Below are 22,432 nucleotides of genomic sequence, written 5' to 3'. Positions count from 1 at the left end.
CAGGTTAAGAGAGAAAGACAAAGGAAACTGTTACTACTGAAGAAAATTTCATAATGCACATAGCTTAGTTTACTGAACACACTGTATTCTTAAAACATAAAGCAAACTGATGTTAAAAAAAAGATTTCCAAATTTTTAGTCAATAGATGTGAGTTCAATAGCAAAACACTTAACCTCTGTGAACCTCAGTTGCAAAAACATGAGTAAAAGTAACAGCTTATTAATCTTATACTAGAAAGACCTAACCGCTTCATGAAGTCAGGAGGCTTATATATGATAATGGATAAAAGTCTTAAATACTATTTTAAAAGATGCTAAAGTGGGGCACCTGGGTGGCTCAGTGGGTTAAAGCCTCTGCCTTCGGCTCAGGTCATGATCCCAGAGTCCTGGGATCGAGCCCCGCGTCGGACTCTCAACTCAGTGGGGAGCCTGCTTCTCTCTCTCCCTCTGCCTGCCTCTCTGCCCGCTTGTGATCTCTGTCTGTCAAATAAATAAATAAAATCTTAAAAAAAAAAAGATGCTAAAGTATGGTGCATAGTAATTTTTATTTTTTATTTTTATTTATTTTTTAGAGAGAACAAGTATGAGTGGGGCTTGGGAGAGAGGGAGAGAGAGAATCTTAATCAGGCTCTACACCCAGTGCAGAGGCCAACTTGGGACTTAATCTCACAACCCTGAGATCATGACATGAGCCGATCAAGAGTCAGATAGTTAACTGACTGAGCCACCCAGGCAACCTGTGATTTTTATTTTTTATTAACATATAATGTATTTTTTGTTTCAGGGGTACAGGTCTGTGATTCATCAGAGTGATTTTTATTTTTAATGCTTACTTTATATAGACTTATTTTTTCATCATAAAGTTAGTGTAGCAGTAAGTATTATAGGAACCAAACTGTTTAACTTTTGTCTACTAACTTACTGGCTGATTTGTTGGGAAAGGTTGAAATAGACCAAACCAAAAAAATTGTGAGAAGTAAAAAAAAGATTTGCCTTATTTAGAATTAGGTTTTTAGGGGCTTGAGTGGCTCAGTCAGTTAAGTGGCTGCCTTTGACTCAGGTCATGATCCCAAAGTCCCGGCATTGAGCCCCACATTGGGATCCCTGCTCAGTGGAGACCCTGCTTCTCTGTCTCTCCCTGCCTGCTGTTCTCTGCCTACTTATGCTATCTCTGTCGAATAAATAAATAAAATCTTTTTAAAAATTAGGTTTTATTTTAAATGCCTTAATAATTAATATTATTATATACTTAGGTACAACACCATTATAATAATGTACACTAGAAGTATTTTCCTGAATTGGAAAACCAATTCTTATTGCTAAAAAGTTTCTTACCAAAGTCTGTCTCGTAATTTGAGCTGTGATTTCTTTGGCATCCAAGACAATTGATGATGGGAGTGATGACACCTCTGCAGCTTTTAATCCTAAAATTATAGACAATGGGCTATATGTTGTTGTTGTTATGGCAGGTATTACGTTTATTTTAAGCAGTAATAATCTTTTCTTCACAGATTTAAACTTCCATCCTACAGGCATTTATGAAGAACTTAGCCATTCTCCAAATTAAGTTTTCCAAAGTTCCGGATGACAATTTACCAATCATAAGATTTAATTAGTTGTCCAAGATGCATGACAAGTTAGAATATCAATTACCTCTCAACATATATCTGAGACAGGAAAACATGATAGGGTAAAGAAAAGGGGTAACTAGAAAACTGAATAATAACAATGAAATTCCAACTACAAATGCAGTTGGTTAATAGAAGGTTCAAAGAATATGAGCTTTGCAAGGGAGGAGAGATAACCCTAGTCACGGAGATAACCCTAAAGCTGAATATTCATCTGTCTAGCAGATCATTGAGAGGGGGATTTTTCACAAGATATAACTATAGATGACTATTCCTCATGCAATTCAAAGTACTACCTAGTATTCTCATGTTCCCTGAGCCTAATTTTGTTGTATAAATGCCACAAAGGCTTTCTACAGTGTGTTAACAGTTTATTGTATGTATTTCTTTAGAGGCAATAGAAACAACGTTAGCACATTTACTGAGAAGTTACTAATTGCTAGGTACTATATTAAACAGATGTTTGATAATTCATTTAATCTTCATAAGCCCTACATACATGGAAAATTATCCCCATGTAATAGATGAAATTAAAGCTTATAAAAATAGAGTATCTGATACAAATTAAGTTATGCAGTTGATTTCTCATTTCAAATAGCAAAACAAAGATGCTTCCCGCCCCACAGAGGGTCACATTCATAGCTAAAATTATTTTAGGAAATTTATATTTATGGATCAATTTAAAAATTTCTGAATCCATGATATTTTACACGTCATATAATGATTTAGGTAGAAAATATCTAATCAAGTTTACAAGCATCATATGGTTTGGTAATACATTCCCTTTTAAGACTTTAGATGATCAAGTTCCCTACATCTGAAGAAAACAGATGTTACTGAAAAAGTGTATAAGAAATATACAATTTTCAATTCATTTATAACTTGCAAATATAAACTAAATTACATTTTCCTCAGAATAGAAACTAATACTTCTGGGACTTTAATGTGTTGTAATTCTACGTAAGTACTGATTAATATAAATTTAAATATAAACTTAATGTACATAAAATGTGAGTTTGATATAGAAAATACAGTCTTAGAGCATAAACACTCAAAAGAACGATAGGAAAAGTTGCTTAGATTAAGAGCCAAGTAAAGGGGAAAAGAATTATGAGAATATGTAGTGTTTCAATAGATATTATATAGATATAATTTCCATATGCAATACCATAATTTTTTTCTTCTGTGAGTCCCTTACAAAGTTTGTAGGTATACAAGATTGCTTCTTTATTCCTTGAAGTGTTCTTCACATGCTGAACTTCAAAATGCATGTTTTCTACATTAGGATACAGGACCTCTATATGACACAGTTCCAGGAAATGCGTAGCAAACAGTGTAAATGCCTAGAATATATAACAATGAATGTATTTTTTAAATGAACTAGAAAAAAAATTAGTTTGATTTTCCAGGTAGCTTGGCAAAAGTGTAGGAATGAAACTAATACTGGTCAACTCATTTCAAAATATTTTGCAAATTTATATTCAATGAAAGAGACATTTTATTATGTTTACACATCACACATATGTTATATTACAAAAAAGAGAACAAATTTAAAAATAAAATCCTAAAAAAAAATCTGAAGATATTCAAAAGACGAGATTTACCAGAAATAAAGCTGCTAAGTGAGGTAATCATTTATTAGAAAAGTAATCTACAGGGACGCCTGGGTGGCTCAGTTGGTTAGGCGGCTGCCTTCGGCTCAGGTCATGATCCCAGCATCCTGGGATCGAGTCCCACATCGGGCTCCTTGCTTGGCAGGGAGCCTGCTTCTCCCTCTGCCTGCCATTCTGTCTGCCTGTGCTCGCTCTCTCTCCCTCTCTCTCTCTGATAAATAAATAAAATCTTAAAAAAAAAAAAAGAAAAGTAATCTACAAATAAAATCATAACATATCTCTCAACTTTTAAAAAAAACTTTACTTTAAAAGTAGCTTCCCTCCATATAACTATTTTTTGGAAAGTGGAATCAATGGTTTGTCTTAGGTATTCAAAATCACAAAGATTTTTAGGTTTTAGATTTGCATTGTGTTTAGGTTAGGTACTTAAAAGGAAGAAAGAAAAGGTGGAGAATAATGCTTAGGACAATGATTCTCAAACTATAGTAATCCCCTGGGGAGCTTGTTAAAGATGCAAATTCTTGGTACTTATTTTAATGTGGAATCCCAGAAAACTCCATTTTCCATAAGTATCTTAGGTATTGATGCAGAGGGTTCAAGTAATGTGACCAGCACATGGTTTCCAGTCTTGAGTTACTAAACTAGAGATTTGCATAATTGGTTATGTTTTAAGATATTACCAGAAAAAAAAAACTATAAAGATGTGATTGGTGGAAAAAGAAAGTCTTAAGACATTAAAAAGAAAATATTTGGGCTGGCAAATGGCATCAACCATTAAGGGGGTGTGACAAGAGGTATAGGACAGAAAAATGAAAAGATTCAACTACTTAATAAATCAAAAGGGGTATAAAACCAAATTTATAAAGCAACAGAAAAAATTCAGAAATTCAGTAAACTAGTAAGGACTATGTTCATAATAACATTAATGTCCTCAAAATTTATGTATCAAACAAAACTACTACACTCTACTACTAGAAATAGAGTCATTAGTATTTTTAATCAGATTAGAGGTGAGGTGGGGGCACCATGGTACAGGGACCTGAACACTAAGAGGATGCCAGTGGCTATAGGGCCCTATAGACACACCAAGCCAAGCTGCTTCAACCACGTGTAGATGGGCTTTATGATGGGCTATGCAGTGGGCATGGCAGCTGGGGTGCTCTTGGGTACTTATTTTTTGCTCAGGGTTGGAATGTGGGGTTGGGAGCTGATGGGTGGCATCAGGAAAACCATAATGCAGAGTGGTGGCATCTTTAGCACATTCACGGCCATCAGGATGGGCATCCAATACTAATTAGGGCCATAGTTGCCCACTATATCTACCCCTTCCCATTTGTCCCAACCCATGTCCTATAATAAAACAAGTCTTTGAGTTAAATAATAAAAATAAAATAAAGTAAATCTAATCAGATTAAAGAGTCAATTCCAGAAACCCCAGAACTGATTCAGAAAACTATTCGTTAAAATTCTGTTGCTCTATGGACAGCCACATGCAGAAAAAATGAAATTGGATCATTTCCTTACACCACACACGAAAATAGACTCAAAATGGATGAAGGACCTCAATGTGAGAAAGGAATCCATCAAAATCCTTGAGGAAAACACAGGCAGCAACCTCTTCAACCTCAGTCGCAGCAACTTCTTCCTAGGAATGTCGCCAAAGGCAAGGGAAGCAGGGCAAAAATGAACTATTGGGACTTCATCAAGATCAAAAGCTTTTGCACAGCAAAGGAAACAGTTAACAAAACCAAAAGACAACTGACAGAATGGGAGAAGATACTTGCAAACGACATATCAGATAAAGGGCTAGTATCCAAAATCTATTAAAAACTTATCAAACTCTACAACCAAAGAACAAATAATCCCATCAAGAAATGGGCAGAGGACATGAATAGACATTTCTGCAAAGAAGACATCCAGATGGCCAACAGACACATGAAAAAGTGCTCCACATCACTCGGCATCAGGGAAATACAAATCAAAACCACAATGAGATACCACCTCACACCAATCAGAATGGCTAAAATTAATAAGTTAGGAAGTGACAGATGCTGGCGAGGATGTGGAGAAAGGGGAACCCTCCTGCACTGTTGGTGGGAATGCAAGCTAGTGCAACCACTCCAGAAAACAGCATGGAGGTTCCTCAAAAAGTTGAAAACAGAGCTACCCTATGACCCAGCAATTGCACTACTGGGTATTTACACTAAATATACAAACAGAGTGATCCGAAGGGGCACATGCACCCGAATGTTTATAGCAGCAATATCTACAATAGCCAAACTATGGAAAGAACCTAGATGTCCATCAACAGATGAATGGATAAAGAAGACGTGGTATATATATACAATGGAATACTATGCAGCCATCAAAAGAAGTGAAATCTTGCCATTTGCGACGACGTGGATGGAACTAGAGGGTATTATGCTTAGCGAAATAAGTCAATCAGAGAAAGACAGCTCTCATATGATCTCTCTGATATGAGGAAGTGGAGATGCAACATGGGGGGTTAAGAGGGTAGGAAAAGAATAAATGAAACAAGATAGGATCGGGAGGGAGACAAACCATAAGAGACTCTTAATGTCACAAAACAAACTGAGGGTTACTGGGGGGAGGGGGGGAGGGAGAGGATGGTTGGGTTATGGACATTGGGGAGGGTATGTGCTATGGTGAGTGCTGTGAAGTGTTTAAACCTGGCGATTCACAGACCTGTACCCCTCGGGTTAATAATGTATTACATGTTTATTTAAAAAATTTTAAAAATTATTTAAAAAAATTCTGTTGCTCTAGAACCACTTTTAATACCAAAATCTGTAATAGTCAGTCTTCTCCAGAGAAATAGAATACTCTGTGTGTGTGTGTGTGTGTGTGTGTGTGTGTAGAGAGAGAGAGAAAGTGAGAGAGATTAACTATTAGGAATTGGTTCACATGATTATGGAGACTTAAGAATCTCCAGATCTGCAATCAGCAAGCTGGAGACCCAGGAGAGCTGATGCTATTATTCCAGTCTGAGTCTTTAAGACCTGAGAACTGGAGAGCAAATGGTATAGTTCCAGTCCAAATGCTGGCAGGCTCAAGATCCAGAAAAAGCTGATGTTTCAATTCTATTCTAAAGGCAGGAAAAATGACTCTAGATTGAAGGAAGTCAGATAGGAAGTAACCCTCTCACTCCCAGGAAGGTCAGCCTTTTTGTTTTATTCAGGTATTCAACTGGGATCCACGCAAAACTGATTGGATGGGAGGAACTAGAAGTCATGCAGGTAGAGCAGATGGGAGCCAGGGTGCCTATGCACACGTGAGCACTCACCTGGTATGTTCAGGCCCTGTACGGTAAGGGCAGGAAGAGGTGCGGCATTGGCCACACCCTTCTGGCAGGATGGCCCTGGCACTGAGCTGGAAGGCAGGCCCTGATTCGGGCTCTAGGCCACCACTCCCAGGCATCCACTATGACTGCATCACTGCAGAAGCAGGTAGACTTACCAGCCCCCTAGTGGGCAACTAAAGAAGGCACCTGATCCTGACCCCAAAGACTTACCCCTTGCCCTCCTCCCTCTCCTTGGTGCTGTACCTACACACAGATTGTCCACGGGCCAGTTCCCTTACCTCCCAGGTCCCAGGCTGTAGTTCCCAAACATATAGTATGCTAACAGAGGATCCTATTACCACTCATCTTTCTCCCTCAGTCCTATGATACGATCTGTAAACTCAGGTTTGAAGTCAGAGAAAACTGTGATTATCAATGGCACTGTAAGAGAGGTGAAGTATGTTAGAAGACAATCACAGACTATGTGGTTTACACAGAATCAGCCCAGAGTCTGGATTACTGGGGAAGCGTGAAGCTGCTGGACCGTGCGTGAGGCTGTCCACTCATATTTGTTATCTCTGACCAAGGGGCAGTTTGAAATTCAATATACACCATGGCTGAGGTGGACAGCCTTTATAGAGTTATTTCCTGAAATATCTGATGCTTTGGAAAGCTTTGAATCTCCTGCTATTTCTTTTAGCTTAATGAAACTGACAGCATGTCTACAACAGGCTTCGGGTGATATATTTTTACTGAACAGGAAGGAATGTCCCCCCTTTAAGAGAAAAAGAGAAAAAGAGAAAAAGGGCATGCAGCGGGGTGTGTGTTGGGGGGGAAGTAGGGGCAGAGGGAGAGGGAGAGAGCTCCAAGCAGACTCTGCCCTGAGTGTAGAGGCCATGCAGGGCTCTATCCCAGACCTTAAGATCATGACCTGAGCCAAAATCAAGTCAGATGCTCAACGAAACAGGTACCCCAAGAAACCCCCTTTTAAGAGATCTGCTTGCATCTGAGGAGCTTGCTAATACATAGCAGATATACTACGAGTCTTCATTGGATCTCCACGTGGACTCAATCTACATAACATCTTGTGGCATGGGTTTGTGTCCCCTCAAGAAATCCCTCCAAACTACTGTTCAGTAATGACACTGTTGACAGAAGGATTGGGTCAGCTGCTGAAGAGTTACCTGCAATAAACTAAACTTGCACTGGCATACTGACCTTTCCTAGCTCTTACAAACCTGGAGGATTTGGCTGTTTTCCCTGCTGCTACTTCTGAGGTACTTTCAGTAATAGAAGAAGTGATGAAGAAATACACTGTTATATTAAAAGTCATTTTCCTATACTCATTAGTCACATGAATCAAGTTCAAGCTACACAGCTTTGCCAACTGTGCCATGCTGTTATTGACATAGGTAGAGATAAGACTTAGAAGAGTTTTGCCATTAACAAATGTCCGCAAAGACTTCTGACTGCTGAGTCGCCAGCTCTTTATACCACCTGTGAGGAAATACTGGCAAAACACTTGAATAATGGTAAAAATCAAATTCCTGCAACAGAATTTCTTTGGGATTTCCTGAACCATTGGGAGAGTCTCCATAGAAGAGGTCATTTAAGCCATGGGGAAATCAACTTATCCAAATTTCCAAAAGAAGCAGCAAATCAATTGCTTGCATCTTCCATTGTGCTTTTACTCATTCATTCATCTTCATTGATGAAGATCCATTATCAAGGTTTAAGGAAAAAGCAGTAATAAAATCATTAGTAGGTCTTGCAGGCTAGAGTGTTTCCTTCCATCCAGTTTCTCAGCTTAAAAAAAAAAATGTGCTAAGCTGTGAGAAGAGCATCATAAGCATTTGGCCTCTCCTGCCTTTGCCTGAAGAAGCTGGGAAGCAGCCAGATTAGAAGGAATTCTGAAACAAATGCCTACAGCTCTTTAAATACAAAAATCATGTACGAGTTGCATTACCACATGTCTGAGAATCACTGTGCTGTTAGTGACTTGGACAGTCTTCCTGCTGAGAAGTGGCCCAGGTAATCTATGAACTCTGTGGCACCACCATCCTAACTGTTTTCAGTTCTAGAACCATTCTGGAAGTGCTCATCATGCTTTGAAACATCAGCACACACGGCACACCATGTTCAGTCAAGTTACTGCCTCCACAGAATTGAGACATCAGCAGTGGATAGAAAGAAGGTTGTGTTCCAGGCAAAAGAAGTAATATTAAGCTTCTGTATCCTGTGCTTTGCCCAATTTTATCGCTGATTGCAACATTCATGTGGTTCATGGAAAAAATTCTTAAGAGTATCTAAAGTTCTTAAAGCTGTTCTTACAGTACATGGAGAACCTGGTGGCTTACACCAACCAACAGAACAAATGGAACAAAACTATCAATCTTACATGGACAGCCTTGTTGAAAATTTGACCTTTAGTGAGAAGAAATAAATGTTAATACATTTAGCCAAGAAATCCACAAGTAAAGGTGTCTTGTGAAAATACTTAATAAGTCAAGAACGTTTTTGGCTACATCAAAAAACTCAGGCTGAACAGGCTTTACCAACATGGAAATTGAAAATCCAATGGCAGGGTGGATTCCAAGGTCTGTTTGACTAAGGATCAAGTTCTGTTTCTCTATAGCCTTCTCATTTGCTGTTCCTGAGTTTGTGTGAACCTCCCGTTGCATGCCCTCCTGGAACCAAGTGGCCACAGCATCTTGGTCCCTCCACCATGACACAGTGTCCAGAGGAGGGGGAACTTTTTACCCAGATGTCACCCAGAAATCTCTTGGAAACTGTCACTGTGGCCAGGACCCTCCTCCTATACTCACTGGCCAGACTGGGTAGGCATCCACTCCTGAGCCATCACTGAGGCACGGAGAAAAAGCTTGAGTCAGTCTGCCCTCATCCCTGGAGCTGAGAATAAGGTTGGATGATCCAGATCCCATGGGACAGAGCTGAAGAGGAACAGCTCCTGGAAGGTATGGTGGTCAGATGTGGTATCAGGCAGCAGGTTTGCTGGTCCGTTTGTAGCCAGGAAAACAGGAGCCATGGCATGTGTCTGGGTATGGAGGGTTTTGTAAAGGAGCAGGGAAAGCTGGTGGAGCAAGGGTCAGGGTTGCAGCTATACCAGTACACCTCGGAGAGCCAAAATCTGCAATTCTCAAGAGCTCAATGGGCCACTGCAATTGTCTGGAACAGCTGGAAAGCCCCTGACATCTCTCTCAGGGGGCAGGAGCACAGCCAGAAGCTCTCAGGAACCCCTCTGAGGCTGTCCTGCACCCCAGGTCTGTGTATGCGCTAGGCTGCACACAGTGAATTATAGCCCCTTCACTTTCCAAACCTCCCTGGCAGGTTCTAGCCCACAGCTCTCCAAGGAAGGCCATTCACCGTATGTGTTTCTGGCTTCTCTGCTGTCAGAGAATAGTGCCAAGGAGACCTCAAAGGAAAGGAGTGGTTCTATGCAATGATGGACATTCTAGCTCACTCTATCCATCCCTTTGCCAACTCAACACCCACCGCCCCTTTTAAACTAAACTGTTATGCAAAAACAGAGCACTAAGCTTTTGCCGCTGTGATATAGACTTCTCTCTTCCAAGTGTAGACCCCAGTTCTCATATGTTGTGTTTCTGCTCCTGGGACATTTTCTTTTGTAGTGTCTCCTTTGCACTCTAATTTAAATGATGATTTATAGGATTAACTACTCTTAACCCTCCTTATGTTAGAGCTGGGATGGAACAGAGGAAATAAAAAGAACTGGTATTTACCAAGCCCATGAAAAAAAGCAAACAAAAAACATACAAAAAAACGGACTGGATGGGACCCACTCACTCTAGGGAGGGTCTACCAGTTCAAATACAAATCTCATTCAGAAACCCTGATAGATACACCCAAAATCTTACTTGACAAAATGTCCAGTACTCTGTAGTACAGTCAGGCTGACATACAAAATTAACCATCACAGCCACTAATTAGATTTTAATCCTAACACTTAATACATATATCTTTTTTTAAAATTTTTTATTTTTTATAAACATATAATATATTTTTATCCCCAGGGGTACAGGTCTGTGAATCGCCAGGTTTACACACTTCATAGCACTCACCATAGCACATACCCTCCCCAATGTCCATAACCCCACCCCCCCTCTCCTAACCCCCTTCCCCCCAGCAACCCTCAGTTTGTTTTGTGAGATTAAGAGTCACTTATGGTTTGTCTCCCTCCCAATCCCATCTTGTTTCATTTATTCTTCTCCTACCCCCTTAACCACTCCATGTTGCATCTCCACTTCCTCATATATCTTATTTTTATGAGAAATTCTGATCAACTGACACAGATCAACTGACATAGATTCACTATTACAAAGACTAATGTTATCTCTTAATATTACTTTTGATTTATCACATATCTATCACAAAAATAAAATTTTTCTCATTCTTTATAAATCATTATAGACTCTCACTTAAGGTAAAGAGGATCATCTTAGGGATATTTCAAGGTACTTTTTATTTTTTAAGATTTTATTTATTTATTTGACAGAGATCACAAGTAGGGAGAGAGGCAGGCAGAGAGAGAGTGGGGAAGCAGGCTCCCTGCTGAGCAGACAGCCCAATGTGGGGCTCAATCCCAGGGCCCTATTTCAAAGTACTTTAAATATGGAAAAAAATTTTAAGTTTTTTCACACCTGCATATATTCTGAGAGATTATCTAAAAAGATATTTTACAAATCAGCTTAATAAAACAGCAAAAATCATAGTCTCTTTTACTTGACTTGTGAAAACCTGTTTTCTTTAAAGGAATGAATCTTAGGTGGGTAAGTAAAATAATTTTCCACAAAGTGACCTCAGATGTCTAGTTTTTCACTTCATGTTGTAACATCATAGTCAATGTTATTATCTATGGAGACAATTATTGAAATGCTTTCATGTTTTGCCTTTTAATTTGATTAAATTAAAGCCAAGTGACTAGTCTTGATATTATTTGTATTTCTTGATTTCCTACTTTAGCTGTCTACATGGCTATCATACTAGCTGTTCCTGCAGCTAACAAAAATATAAATACTATGGTATACTTTTATTACCTAAAATTGTTGAAAGAACTATTATTAGGTGCCAATAAAATCCAATCAAGATAAATATATAAAGGATACATGAAGGGGGCGCCTGCATAGCTCAGTTAGTTGAACACTAGACTCTTGGTTTCCACTTAGCTCATGATCTCACAGTTGTGAAATCAAGCCCCATATATACATTCTGTGCTCCGTGGGGAGTCTGCAGGAAATTTCTCTCTCCCTCTCCCTTTCCCTCTGCTCCTCCTCCTGCTCAGGGATGTGTGAGCTCTCTCTTGCTCTCTCTTTCTCAAATAAATAAATCTTTTTTTAAAAAGGGCTCAAAATCAATACAGTTAAAAGAAACAGAGAAGAATACCTTTAAGCTCAGCAGATATTCACAGACAGCATAACAAATGCCAATACCTTCTTCTGTATTAGTACCTCTGCCAAGTTCATCAATTAATATGAGTGATTTGTTATTAGCATTATGTAGAATGTAAGCTATCTGAAAAATATAATTTTAATATTATTCATTATAACCAAACAGCTGTCACTACCAACTTAAAAAATGAGGAAAAATCCAGTCTCTTAATTACTTCATCTGAAACTTATTTTTATAAAGCTATCCAGCTAGGTAGAAACTAGCACATTGCTTTTCTTTAAAAAATCTCACGACTAATAATTTCAATAGAACAGCTTGATATGTATGTAATAGACACATGTGTATGAGACAACAAAGAGTAAATAACCATTATCTAAAATATTAATGTTTTAGATACAGTGTAATAAAATTAAGCAATGAATTAAATGTTTAAATAATGCACAAAGATTGTCATTTTCTTCTCCACAAATGACTAATCAATTGTCATATTACACTCAAAACTATTTCTCAAGTTTATTTTAACATCTCAATAGCCAGTAAAGAAAGAAAAATTGAGGAAAAAGTATCCAAATCCATTGATTCCTATTTAAACAAGTAAATATAAATCCATACTCAACAAAGACCAAGACTTTAATTGACAGAAATGTTCCTTTGCCACTGAAGAGTATTAACTTCTTTCTCAAAAAATTGTAATTACACCCGTTATGTACTCACACAATAGTAAATTTCATGACTTTTTACCTTTCTATATGACTAAGCTTCTTGAGATCTGGGATCATTTAAAAATATACCTTGAGCACCTAGTACATTGCTATATTCTCCCACAGCTACCCCAGTACACCTCAGAGAGCCAAAATCTGCAATACATACTAAATAATTATGTAAAAGTCACATATGGTAGCACAAATAAAAACTCTTCTCGCCCTTTTACAAAAAGTTATCCAACTCCACAGTGATCCATTAATTCCTACCTACTGAAGACAGCCCAAGAGCTATATTCAATACATTTAGTCCTTCAAGTCTATTTCATATTTGCTCAGATCAGAAAAAGGTGATGACACATACTTTGTTATACAAAGTGAAGATTCTAAAGGGGCACACAAGAGGGTGATTTTTAAAAGCATTCTAACACAGTGATATATTATTTTAAAATCAAACCTAACAGGAACAATAGATACAGCGCAATGGTCCTGAACAGGTCATTGTTTTCTCAAAGTCTTTTATATATCCCATACAAAAACATGAAAGCATGTTTTTTTGTTCAATAATACTAGCTTTTTCCTTAAAACTGTATTTTTCAATAAAACCATCTCTTCCATTTCCACATAAGAAAGAAATTAGAAGCTGTCTTTGACTGCCCTCTGGCTCTTATAGAGGAACATAAGCACATTTGCATGTTTTAATATAAGGATACTTTCTTACGTAATAATTGACCATTTGTGGAGGAATTTAACGTGTATTTTACATAAGGAAAAGTTTAGTTTGGGTACCTCTTTCATTTCCTTCATGAATGTTGATGAATTTGTTTCAATTTCATCATCAGTACTGATTCTTGTAAAAATCTGTTCAGCAATTCTAAAGGAAGAATATTCTGCTGGAACATATGATCCTGTAAAATAAAAGGTCAATGTAAACTGAAATGCTTTTATAAAATATAAGTACTAATATTTTGTACTTCTCACCAATTTAGATTATTTATTAGCCTTGCTAAGGCTAATAAATAATAGTGGAAAGATCACTGGATATACAGTCAGACAACATGGCGCCAGCTCTGTCACTTATCATATATCCTTGGGCAGTAATTAGATCTCCCAGTCTCATCTTTCTCACATATAAATGGAAATACTTGAATTTACTATTGTACAAAGTTATCTGGAAGTTCAAGTAAGACATTATAAATCCAAGTACGTTAGAAAGATTTACTATAAACATCACAAAAATGTTAAATAATATGGTTAGATAAAAAACTCAAAATAGGAAAATTTGAAGGAAATGCTCATGAAGCTCAAGTTGATAAAACTGTTACAGAATGATGTATTAGGAAATATCTATTAGAAATGTGTAGAAAATGTGCTATGGTGAGTGCTGTGAAGTGTGTAAACATGGCGATTCACAGACCTGTACCCCTGGGGCTAATAATACATTATATGTTTATAAAAAATTTTTAAAAATTATAAAAAAAAATAAATGTGTAGAAATACTCAGAATTAGAATGAAAGCAAAACACTGAATTTTTTTAAAAGGTGAGTTTTCATCTCTGAGGATTTTTCTGCTTGAGAAGTTATCATACTAAATAATCTAAAATATTCACCTTTTGAAAGCAAATCAATCTGATTAATACAACTATCTCTATATGGAATGGGACATAAAAGGCATTCTAAAATCATACAGATAAAAATATACAAAGAGTTGAATGGGAAAATTATCAATCATAGAGAACAAAATGGTGAAATAATGGGAATAAAGGAAACAAACCCCTGATTATTCCAGGATTTAAAACCAAGATAAGGATGAAGAGTAACATCAACATCTAAGGAAATAGCAGGAAAAGAAAGCAAAAGTCAGGATAATGTTAACAAAAATAAAAGTAACAATAATAGCAATAGTAACCTCACAAACAGATCTCTTAAATACAACTTTCTCACAGGATTTCTGGAAGGATTAAATGGGAAAATAAATGTGAAAGTAGCAAGGAGAGGATATAGCATATATGGTAGATGTTCGTACTTATTCTTTAGTTCATTTGTATTTACCACCACCAAAAAGGCCCTCTGACATTTTTAAATCTAAAAATTATTACAGAAGCACCCCCCCACTCCCCCACACACTGATATTTTGCTTCTGGTCTGGCTCTCCTCTAACAATATATCAGCCAGAATGATCTATGTGAAAGGCAAATACAATCATGTGATTCTCTTACTTAAATTTCAATAGCTCCCTACAGATGTTTGGATAAAGTTTATAACTCTTCAGTGAAGTACCTAAGGCCCTTCATGATCTGGCTTTTGCCCACGTCTCTGGCTTCAGACACTGTTTGCTCTACAAAGGAATCTGGACTTCTTGTACTTCTGTGGGCACATCACACTGGGGTTTTTTTGGTTTGTCTTTGTTTGTTTTTGCTTTAGAATATGTTCTTACAGACTCTAAATGTCACAAAACAAACTGAGGGTGGCGGGGTAAGGAGAGGGTGGTGGAGTTATGGACATTGGGGAGGGTATGTGCTATGGTGAGTGTTGTGAAGTGTGTAAACATGGCGATTCACAGACCTGTACCCCTGGGGCTAATAATACATTATATGTTTATAAAAAATTTTTAAAATTATTTTAAAAAAAAGAGTATGTTCTTACCTCTGCCTGGAAAATCTCCTTCTTTCCTATACCCTTCCCTACATTCATAGTATTTTATATAATTATCTCACTTAATCATTTTTTTAAAAAGATTTCATTTATTTATTTATTTGACAGAGAGAGACACACAGCGAGAGAGGAACACAGGCAGGGGGAGTAGGAGAGGGAGAAGCAGGCTTCCCACTGAGCAGGGAGCAAGATGCAGCTTGATGGGGGGCTTGATCCCAGGATCCTGGGATCATGACCTGAGCCAAAGAGCACCTTATCTCACTGTCTTTACAACAATTCTTAGAATTGGGTACTATTATAATTTTCATTTACAGATAAGAACACCAAGGAAGTTATTTGCCTTAGGTCACAGAGCTAGTAACTAGACAAACAAGGTCTAGCTCCAAAGCCTATGGTCTTAATTTCCATGCCTTTCAAATTCTACTGTTTCCTTTATGATCACATTATGTGAGATAATGTATATACTTTTAGGTATTTTAAAAGTTTAAAATGAGTGACAAGAGAAGTAGAATAATTTTCTCCGAATATTTGAGAGGCTATTATCAAAAGAGATTTAGGTTATTCTGTGATGCATAGAAGATAAAAATTAGGACTATTGAGTAGAAGTTATAGAAGGTCAGATTTCAAGTCAGTATAATGAATGCTCTAACAATTACAGATGTCCAACAATTGCATAGCTTGTTTTTTTTTTTAAAGGACAGACCTCCTTATAACTATTAAAATAGAAATAAGATTATTATCACATATTAATCAGTTTCTTTATAAGAGGAGGGAAATTAGATGTCCTTTTCATTCCAATACAACTATAAACCCAATAAAATAGTTACTCTTCACCCATTCACCTCTGATTTTCTTTCCCAGTAGTAAGGGTAAATCTGCACTGTATCACCAATATTATTATTGTTGGATTCCACTTACAATTTATTACATTAGGTCAGGGTTTCTCAACCACCACACTACTAACAACCTGGGCTAGATAATCTTTCTTACATATGTCAGAGGGGAGGAGTAATGTCTTGTGCATTGTAGGATGTTCAGCAACATCTCTGGACTCTATACTTCCCTCAGCGTTAAGAACGAAAAATGTCTCCAGACATTGCCAAGTTTGGGGGCCAAGAGTGCAGTGGGGGAGGAACCAAAATCATCCCTGTTTGAGAACCACTGCATTAGAACAAATCATCTCATTTCTGATTCATAGAGTTCTCAAGGAAACCTTGTTTTCAGAGCTAAGTTATACCCCTACACCAAGAAATACATGACATTGTGGTGCCAATGACAGCTAATTCAATGTGTACGTATGCACACATAATGTGTATCAAGTGCTGTGCCCAAGTTACTGGTAGCCCTTAAATTAAGTAAAAGATGTTTCTTTCCCCAATGTTATAATTTGGAAAAATCTTAAATGAGTTATTAAAGGCAGCAGCTTATTCTACTTATTTTACTTTTTCTCACAACAAAGTTTGGTTTTGTATCAGAAATAAAGATATGATTCAGTTTAGTAAAAACTGATACAACATTAACAGTTATAGTAAGGTAGTTTTTACTTCTGTTACATCCTATAAAATTTTTAGTACAATGCAATCCAAATTGGATGGAGCTTAATCTACCAAATAGTAAAAGTTATGATCTACATAATAGACACTATTATATTTTTAGGTAAGAAAACCTACTCCAAACTAATTAAGGCACCTGGATCTAAAATATTAGGCACAAAGCATTTTATTTTTTTTTAAAGATTTTATTTATTTATTTGACAGACAGAGATCACAAGTAGGCAGAGAGGCAGGCAGAGAGAGAGAGGAGGAAGCAGGCTCCCTGAGGAGCAGAGAGCCCGATGTGGGACTCGATCCCAGAACCCTGAGATCATGACCTGAGCCGAAGGCAGAGGCTTAACCCACTGAGCCACCCAGGTGCCCGGCACAAAGCATTTTAAATGGGAAACAGAATTGCTAAGTATGAAGTAAAGCCATAACTTACCAATCTGGGCCATAATCTGACAAAGGGCAATCTGTTTTAAATATGTGGATTTCCCACTCATATTAGGTCCAGTTATGATCAAAAAATTACTTCCTTCTGTAATATAAGTATTGTTGGTGATAGGTTTTTCCACAGATATTTTTTCAAGAATGGGATGCCATCCCTGTTTGATTGCTAAAGTATCAGTAAATTCTGGCCGAACTAAAAAAAAAAAAAAAAAAAGAATGGTTTCATAAGATTAATATATTTATGTTTAATGGTCTGTGTGGTGTGTATGTGTGATTTTACTATGGTCAATTTGGGACAAAGCATTAAGGTACTATTTTATCTTAAATCTCTACCAAAATTCCTCTAGATTGTAACTGACACATTCTAATCACCATCACAACTTTTATTCACTTCCAGGGAACCCTAGGATTTAGTTCTTTGTCATTGTCCTGAGCTCCAAAATAGTCTGTGTAACATTTCCAGATTTATATAGATTAAAAAGAGTCAACTAGCCATTGATAATACCTTTTTTTTTAAAATTTTATTTATTTATTTGACATAGAGAGAGAGAAAGAAAGAAAGAAAGAAAGAAAGAAAGAAAGAAAGAGTGGGCATAAGCAGGGGGAGCAGAAGAGGGAGAAGCAGGCTTCCTTCCAAGCAGGGAGCCCGATGTGGGGCTTGATCCCAGGACTCTGGGATGAATGACCTGAGCTGAAGGCAGCCGTTTAACTGACTGAGCCACCCAGGCACCCTGATAATACTTTTTTTTTTTTTTTTTTTTTTTGAGAGAAAGAGAGAGTGTGAAGTGAGGGCGGGGGGTGGGCAGAAGGAGAATCTCAAGCAGACTCCCCACTGATTGTGGAGCCCAACATGGGACTCAATCTTATGACCATAGGATCATGGTCTGAGCTGAAATCAAGAGTCAGACGCTTAACAACTGAACCACCCAGGCATCCTGATAATACTTTTAAAATAACAATTAATTACCAGTACTACAAAATTGCACATTTACTTAATTCCCATCTTAGACTTTTTTTCAAATTTGGCATACTTAGCTTTTCAAGTGGTGTATGGATATAAGATAGAACCAAATGTAAATATAATTTTATGTCCAGAAACTTACAGAAATTTTGTCTAAAAAGAATACCCAGATGATAGGCAAAACAGATACAAAATATATTAATTTATAGAAATAAATAAAGATCAGGTTTCTATGAATACCTTCCAAGGTAAAGGGAGGAAGACAGGACATGGGGACAAGGAAACACTAAATTCCTATATGCTTCTAAAAAAAAAAAAAAAATCCTATATGCTTCTACAGGAAACACATGGATAAACTCAAAAGCATTCATTATAAGAGAGAGAGGTTGGTTAGAAAATAATTTTTAAACTACTTTAAAAGTATTTTTAACACCAGAAGTTATTATTTATAAGTCTGGAGTTTCAGGATGATCCCTCTCAAATTAAAATGGAGCAACATCAAATATCTTAATAGCTAAGAAAACTATTAAAAATATATGATATAATCCCTGATCTTAAGATGCTCACATCTAAAGAGCTAGTTTAGAAAATGTTCACTTGGAGATTCACTTCTCTCATCTGCTTCTGTCACACTGCTTCTCAGGAGTAATCAGACTTGAACTTTATCAGTTTGCATCATTGTTATTTCCACCAAGGAGGAAGATTTTCAGTCTTTCCTATTTGGGGAAACTTTCAAGTTTCTTGCAGTATTTTCTTTCTCACTTGTCAATTTCTCAGTAAGCAATTTTCTTACTTTTAAAATAAAATTTAAGAGTAATTTTACTTCCTCTACTTTAAGTCTTAGTCTAAGACCATAGGCAAGAGACTATATTTCAGGTAAAAAAATAAAGCATTCATAATTGTTATATAAAATTGCTTGGATGGAATACAAATTTCAGTACACAACATATTTATTCCAAAGAAAGTAACTTACCATAGTCAGAAAGAGTGCAGGCATGAGCAAATGATAGTAGCATATCCAGCATTGACACAGTATCAGATAGTTTATATAAGCAATGAATATGTTCATAAATCTCACTAAGCAGTTTGCACACTATCCTGAAAGTATACATTTGGAAGTCAGGTATTGACTTTAAAGAGGGACATACAATATAATTGTAAAACAATATCAAATGTATTGCCTAAGGTAAAATACCATTCACAGTTCAGTTGTATTCCACAGGTAAATCTATTGTTCTTTTGCCTCATTTTAGAGATTAGGAAATTGAATTTCCTTGAGTTCAAGGAATTTGTAACAAAAATGCATCTTCTGGTATGTTAACATCATGTTTTAGAAATGACTGCTGTTATTAAATACTAATAAAACTAATTTTCATTAATAAAATTATTTTATAGGTCAAACATCACCTTAATATACTTCAACAGACCCCACCTGCTAATTATTTTGTGTTTTTTGTAAATGTTAAATTCAACAGAAAAGTTACTATATTCTCTCTCTTTCATAACACACACACACACACACACACACACGCACACCCTAACAACGTAATTATTTAAGCTTTTATGTAGCTGAGGTGTCACACTGTGACATAATATAAAAGGTTTTCCTTGGAGCACCTGGCTGGCTCTCTTGGTAGAATATGTGACTCTTGGTCCAGTTATGAGTTCAAGAAAAAGAGTGTAGAGATTACTTAAAAAAAAAAAAAAACTTAAGGGGTGCCCTGGTGGCTCAGCTGGTTAAGCATCTGACTCTTGATACTAGCTCAAGGTCTTGGTTTTTCCCTTACGAGGAGAAATATGTTCCCCAAACCTATTAGATCTCATAATCTCTGTGGTCTATGCCCTGAAATTGTTTTGAAAGTCCAACATTTGTCTTTATGATCTCAGCACATTGATTATGAATGATCATTTTTTATTTTGCTAGGCCCTCCCTCACCCCACTCATGAATGATCTATTCTTATTTCCAGCTGTACTGAGACTGTTTCATGATCAGCAAAAGACTGGCACTATTGTTATTTTATATATGTATACGTACATAAATGAAGTTCAGGGCTTGCATACCATAAGAAATGAATAACTGAATGAAGCCCAAGATAAGCCCATCATGTGCCAAATTCTACATCATGGTAGAATGCGTACTATGGAAGTATTAAGTATAATGATTGTTTTTGTTTTTGCAATTGATTTGCCCTGAATCTTCTGTAAGGCTGAGCAATCCCAATCGCAATGACAGACTTTAAAAGTTTTAACTGTTCTTCCAGGAAATGTTCTTTCTTTGCTAACAATTGTAATTTTATAATTTTCTACTATCAAACAAAAAGTCAATTAATGAAAATTTATTATAATGCTTTAAGTTGAACCAATATTCAAAAATTTCAAATGGGCTTACATATAAGTCATATGATAGATTTCTCTCAAAGATTCTTGACATCTTTCATTCATTTTAATTAAGTCTGCTGATGTAAAGGTATAAGAACTTTTCACTTTAGATATCTGCTAGGAAATTAATAAACAAAATTTAAAAACTATCAAGATGTGTATACACTCCTATAAAATAAAACATACAGATTTTAAACAGTATAGATATTTAGGTTAATTAATTTTGGAGATAAAGCATCACAAATAAAGTCTCAAATAATGTCTGCAAAAAAGAAAAGAACACTTCTAAAGTTAAAGCACTTAAAATTAACCTACAGTATTTTGGCACAACTATTTGAACAGGTCTTAAAATAGCTCTGCAGAAATGTCAGACAGTACATCTTATTACCCAGTAATATGCATGACAGATATCAGTAATTTTCACTCCATCTCTGACCCATCTTAGGCCTTGCCCCATATCTAAACCTCACTCAATTTCTAATCCCATTACCATATCTCAACCAATTCTTTGTTTTTTCTATCCCCCATTACCTGTTAATACAGTGTGTATTTAAAAACCCTAAAAGTTAAATGGTTTGTTTTTGTCAGAAGGTGCCCCCTGAGAGCACAGAAAACAAAATTAGAGTGGGTTAGATTTTTCCCAAACTGGTATATCATGAAGATGTGAGTATGTATTTAAGAAAAAATATTTCCCTGGTTCAAAGGTATGGTAATATTGGATTTTAAAAAGTTAGCAGATTTATTCCAGGATTTTTAAACCTTTAATAAGCAAATGTGCATTGAGAACTACCTAAGACAGGAGATGGTACAATATTTTCCAAATTCCTTTGATCAAAATAACTTTTGGACTTTTTTTATTTCCTTTTTTTTATACATACCAAGCTTCCAGAACTGTGGGATGCACTGTTTGGTGTTTCCCCCCAAAATAAGAAAATTAGAAGTTTCTAACTCAACTCTTACATTAGTATAACTGTTAGATTGACAGGAATAGGAAAGCAATATACAGAACATTTGAAAAATTTGGCATGTAAAATTCAAAGAATGTCTGAAAAAATGTAAAATGTATTTCAGAAAAAATAATTTCCAAACCAAAACTCTAAAATGAACCTTAATAAATTCTGAAGGAAGTCGATTATTGGGTAGAGCTGTATAGTCGGTAGTCATCTGAATGAAAAATCCTCGAGCAGAGCTAAAACTTGTCCTTAAAGGAAGACTATATTTTTCTGCAAGCTGTGATATCATTCCTAATGACCAGAAACAAGAAAAACAGAAAGAATTTTAATGAGAACATTACTGTTTTTAAAAAATCACTTTTTTGTTTTTTTTATATGTAAATAGGAAGGTCTTGCTACTCTTTTAAACTGTAAATATTTTTTTCTTTATTTTCACATTTTTAACTTTATTTTCTTTTTTTCAGCATTCCAGTATTCATTGTTTGTGCACCACACCCACTGCTCCATGCAATACGTGCCCTCCTTAATACCCACCACCAGGCTCACCTAACTGCCCACCCCCCTCCCTTCCAAAACCCTCAGTTTGTTTCTCAGAGTCCACAGTCTCTCATGCTTCATCTCCCCCTCCAATTTCCCCCAACTCCTTTCTCCTCTCCTTCTCTCAATGTCCTCTGTGTTACTCCTTATGCTCCACAAGTAAGTGAAGCCATTATGATAATTGACTCTCTCTGCTTGACTTATTTCACTCAGCATAATCTCTTCCAGTCCCGTCCATGTTGATACAAAAGTTGGGTATTCATCCTTTCTGATGGAGGCATAATACTCCAC

The 22,432-nt window shown here is 36.5% G+C and overlaps 1 protein-coding gene and 2 pseudogenes across 1 annotated transcript in view; 2 read left to right on the top strand and 1 right to left on the bottom strand.

Moving 5' to 3' along the window:
• Window positions 1–22,432, bottom strand: part of LOC111143448 (mutS homolog 4) — a 110,612-nt gene that overhangs the window by 4,849 nt on the left and 83,331 nt on the right. The window contains exons 12-19 of the mRNA XM_022497204.1: window positions 21,759–21,895; window positions 20,662–20,765; window positions 19,245–19,369; window positions 17,303–17,503; window positions 13,460–13,578; window positions 11,964–12,092; window positions 2,797–2,971; window positions 1,336–1,424 (exon numbers count right to left, since the gene is read on the bottom strand). Of these exons, the coding sequence (XP_022352912.1) occupies window positions 1,336–1,424; window positions 2,797–2,971; window positions 11,964–12,092; window positions 13,460–13,578; window positions 17,303–17,503; window positions 19,245–19,369; window positions 20,662–20,765; window positions 21,759–21,895 (1,079 nt within the window). The remainder of the gene's footprint in view (window positions 1–1,335; window positions 1,425–2,796; window positions 2,972–11,963; window positions 12,093–13,459; window positions 13,579–17,302; window positions 17,504–19,244; window positions 19,370–20,661; window positions 20,766–21,758; window positions 21,896–22,432) is intronic.
• LOC111143635 lies at window positions 4,296–4,535 on the top strand (annotated as a pseudogene).
• LOC111143449 lies at window positions 6,879–9,033 on the top strand (annotated as a pseudogene).

Source organism: Enhydra lutris, unplaced genomic scaffold (genome assembly GCF_002288905.1).
Source record: "Enhydra lutris kenyoni isolate GAN:26980312 unplaced genomic scaffold, ASM228890v2 scaffoldscaffold9, whole genome shotgun sequence".
Lineage (NCBI taxonomy): Eukaryota > Metazoa > Chordata > Mammalia > Carnivora > Mustelidae > Enhydra > Enhydra lutris.
This window is presented reverse-complemented; position numbering and strand designations above follow the sequence as displayed.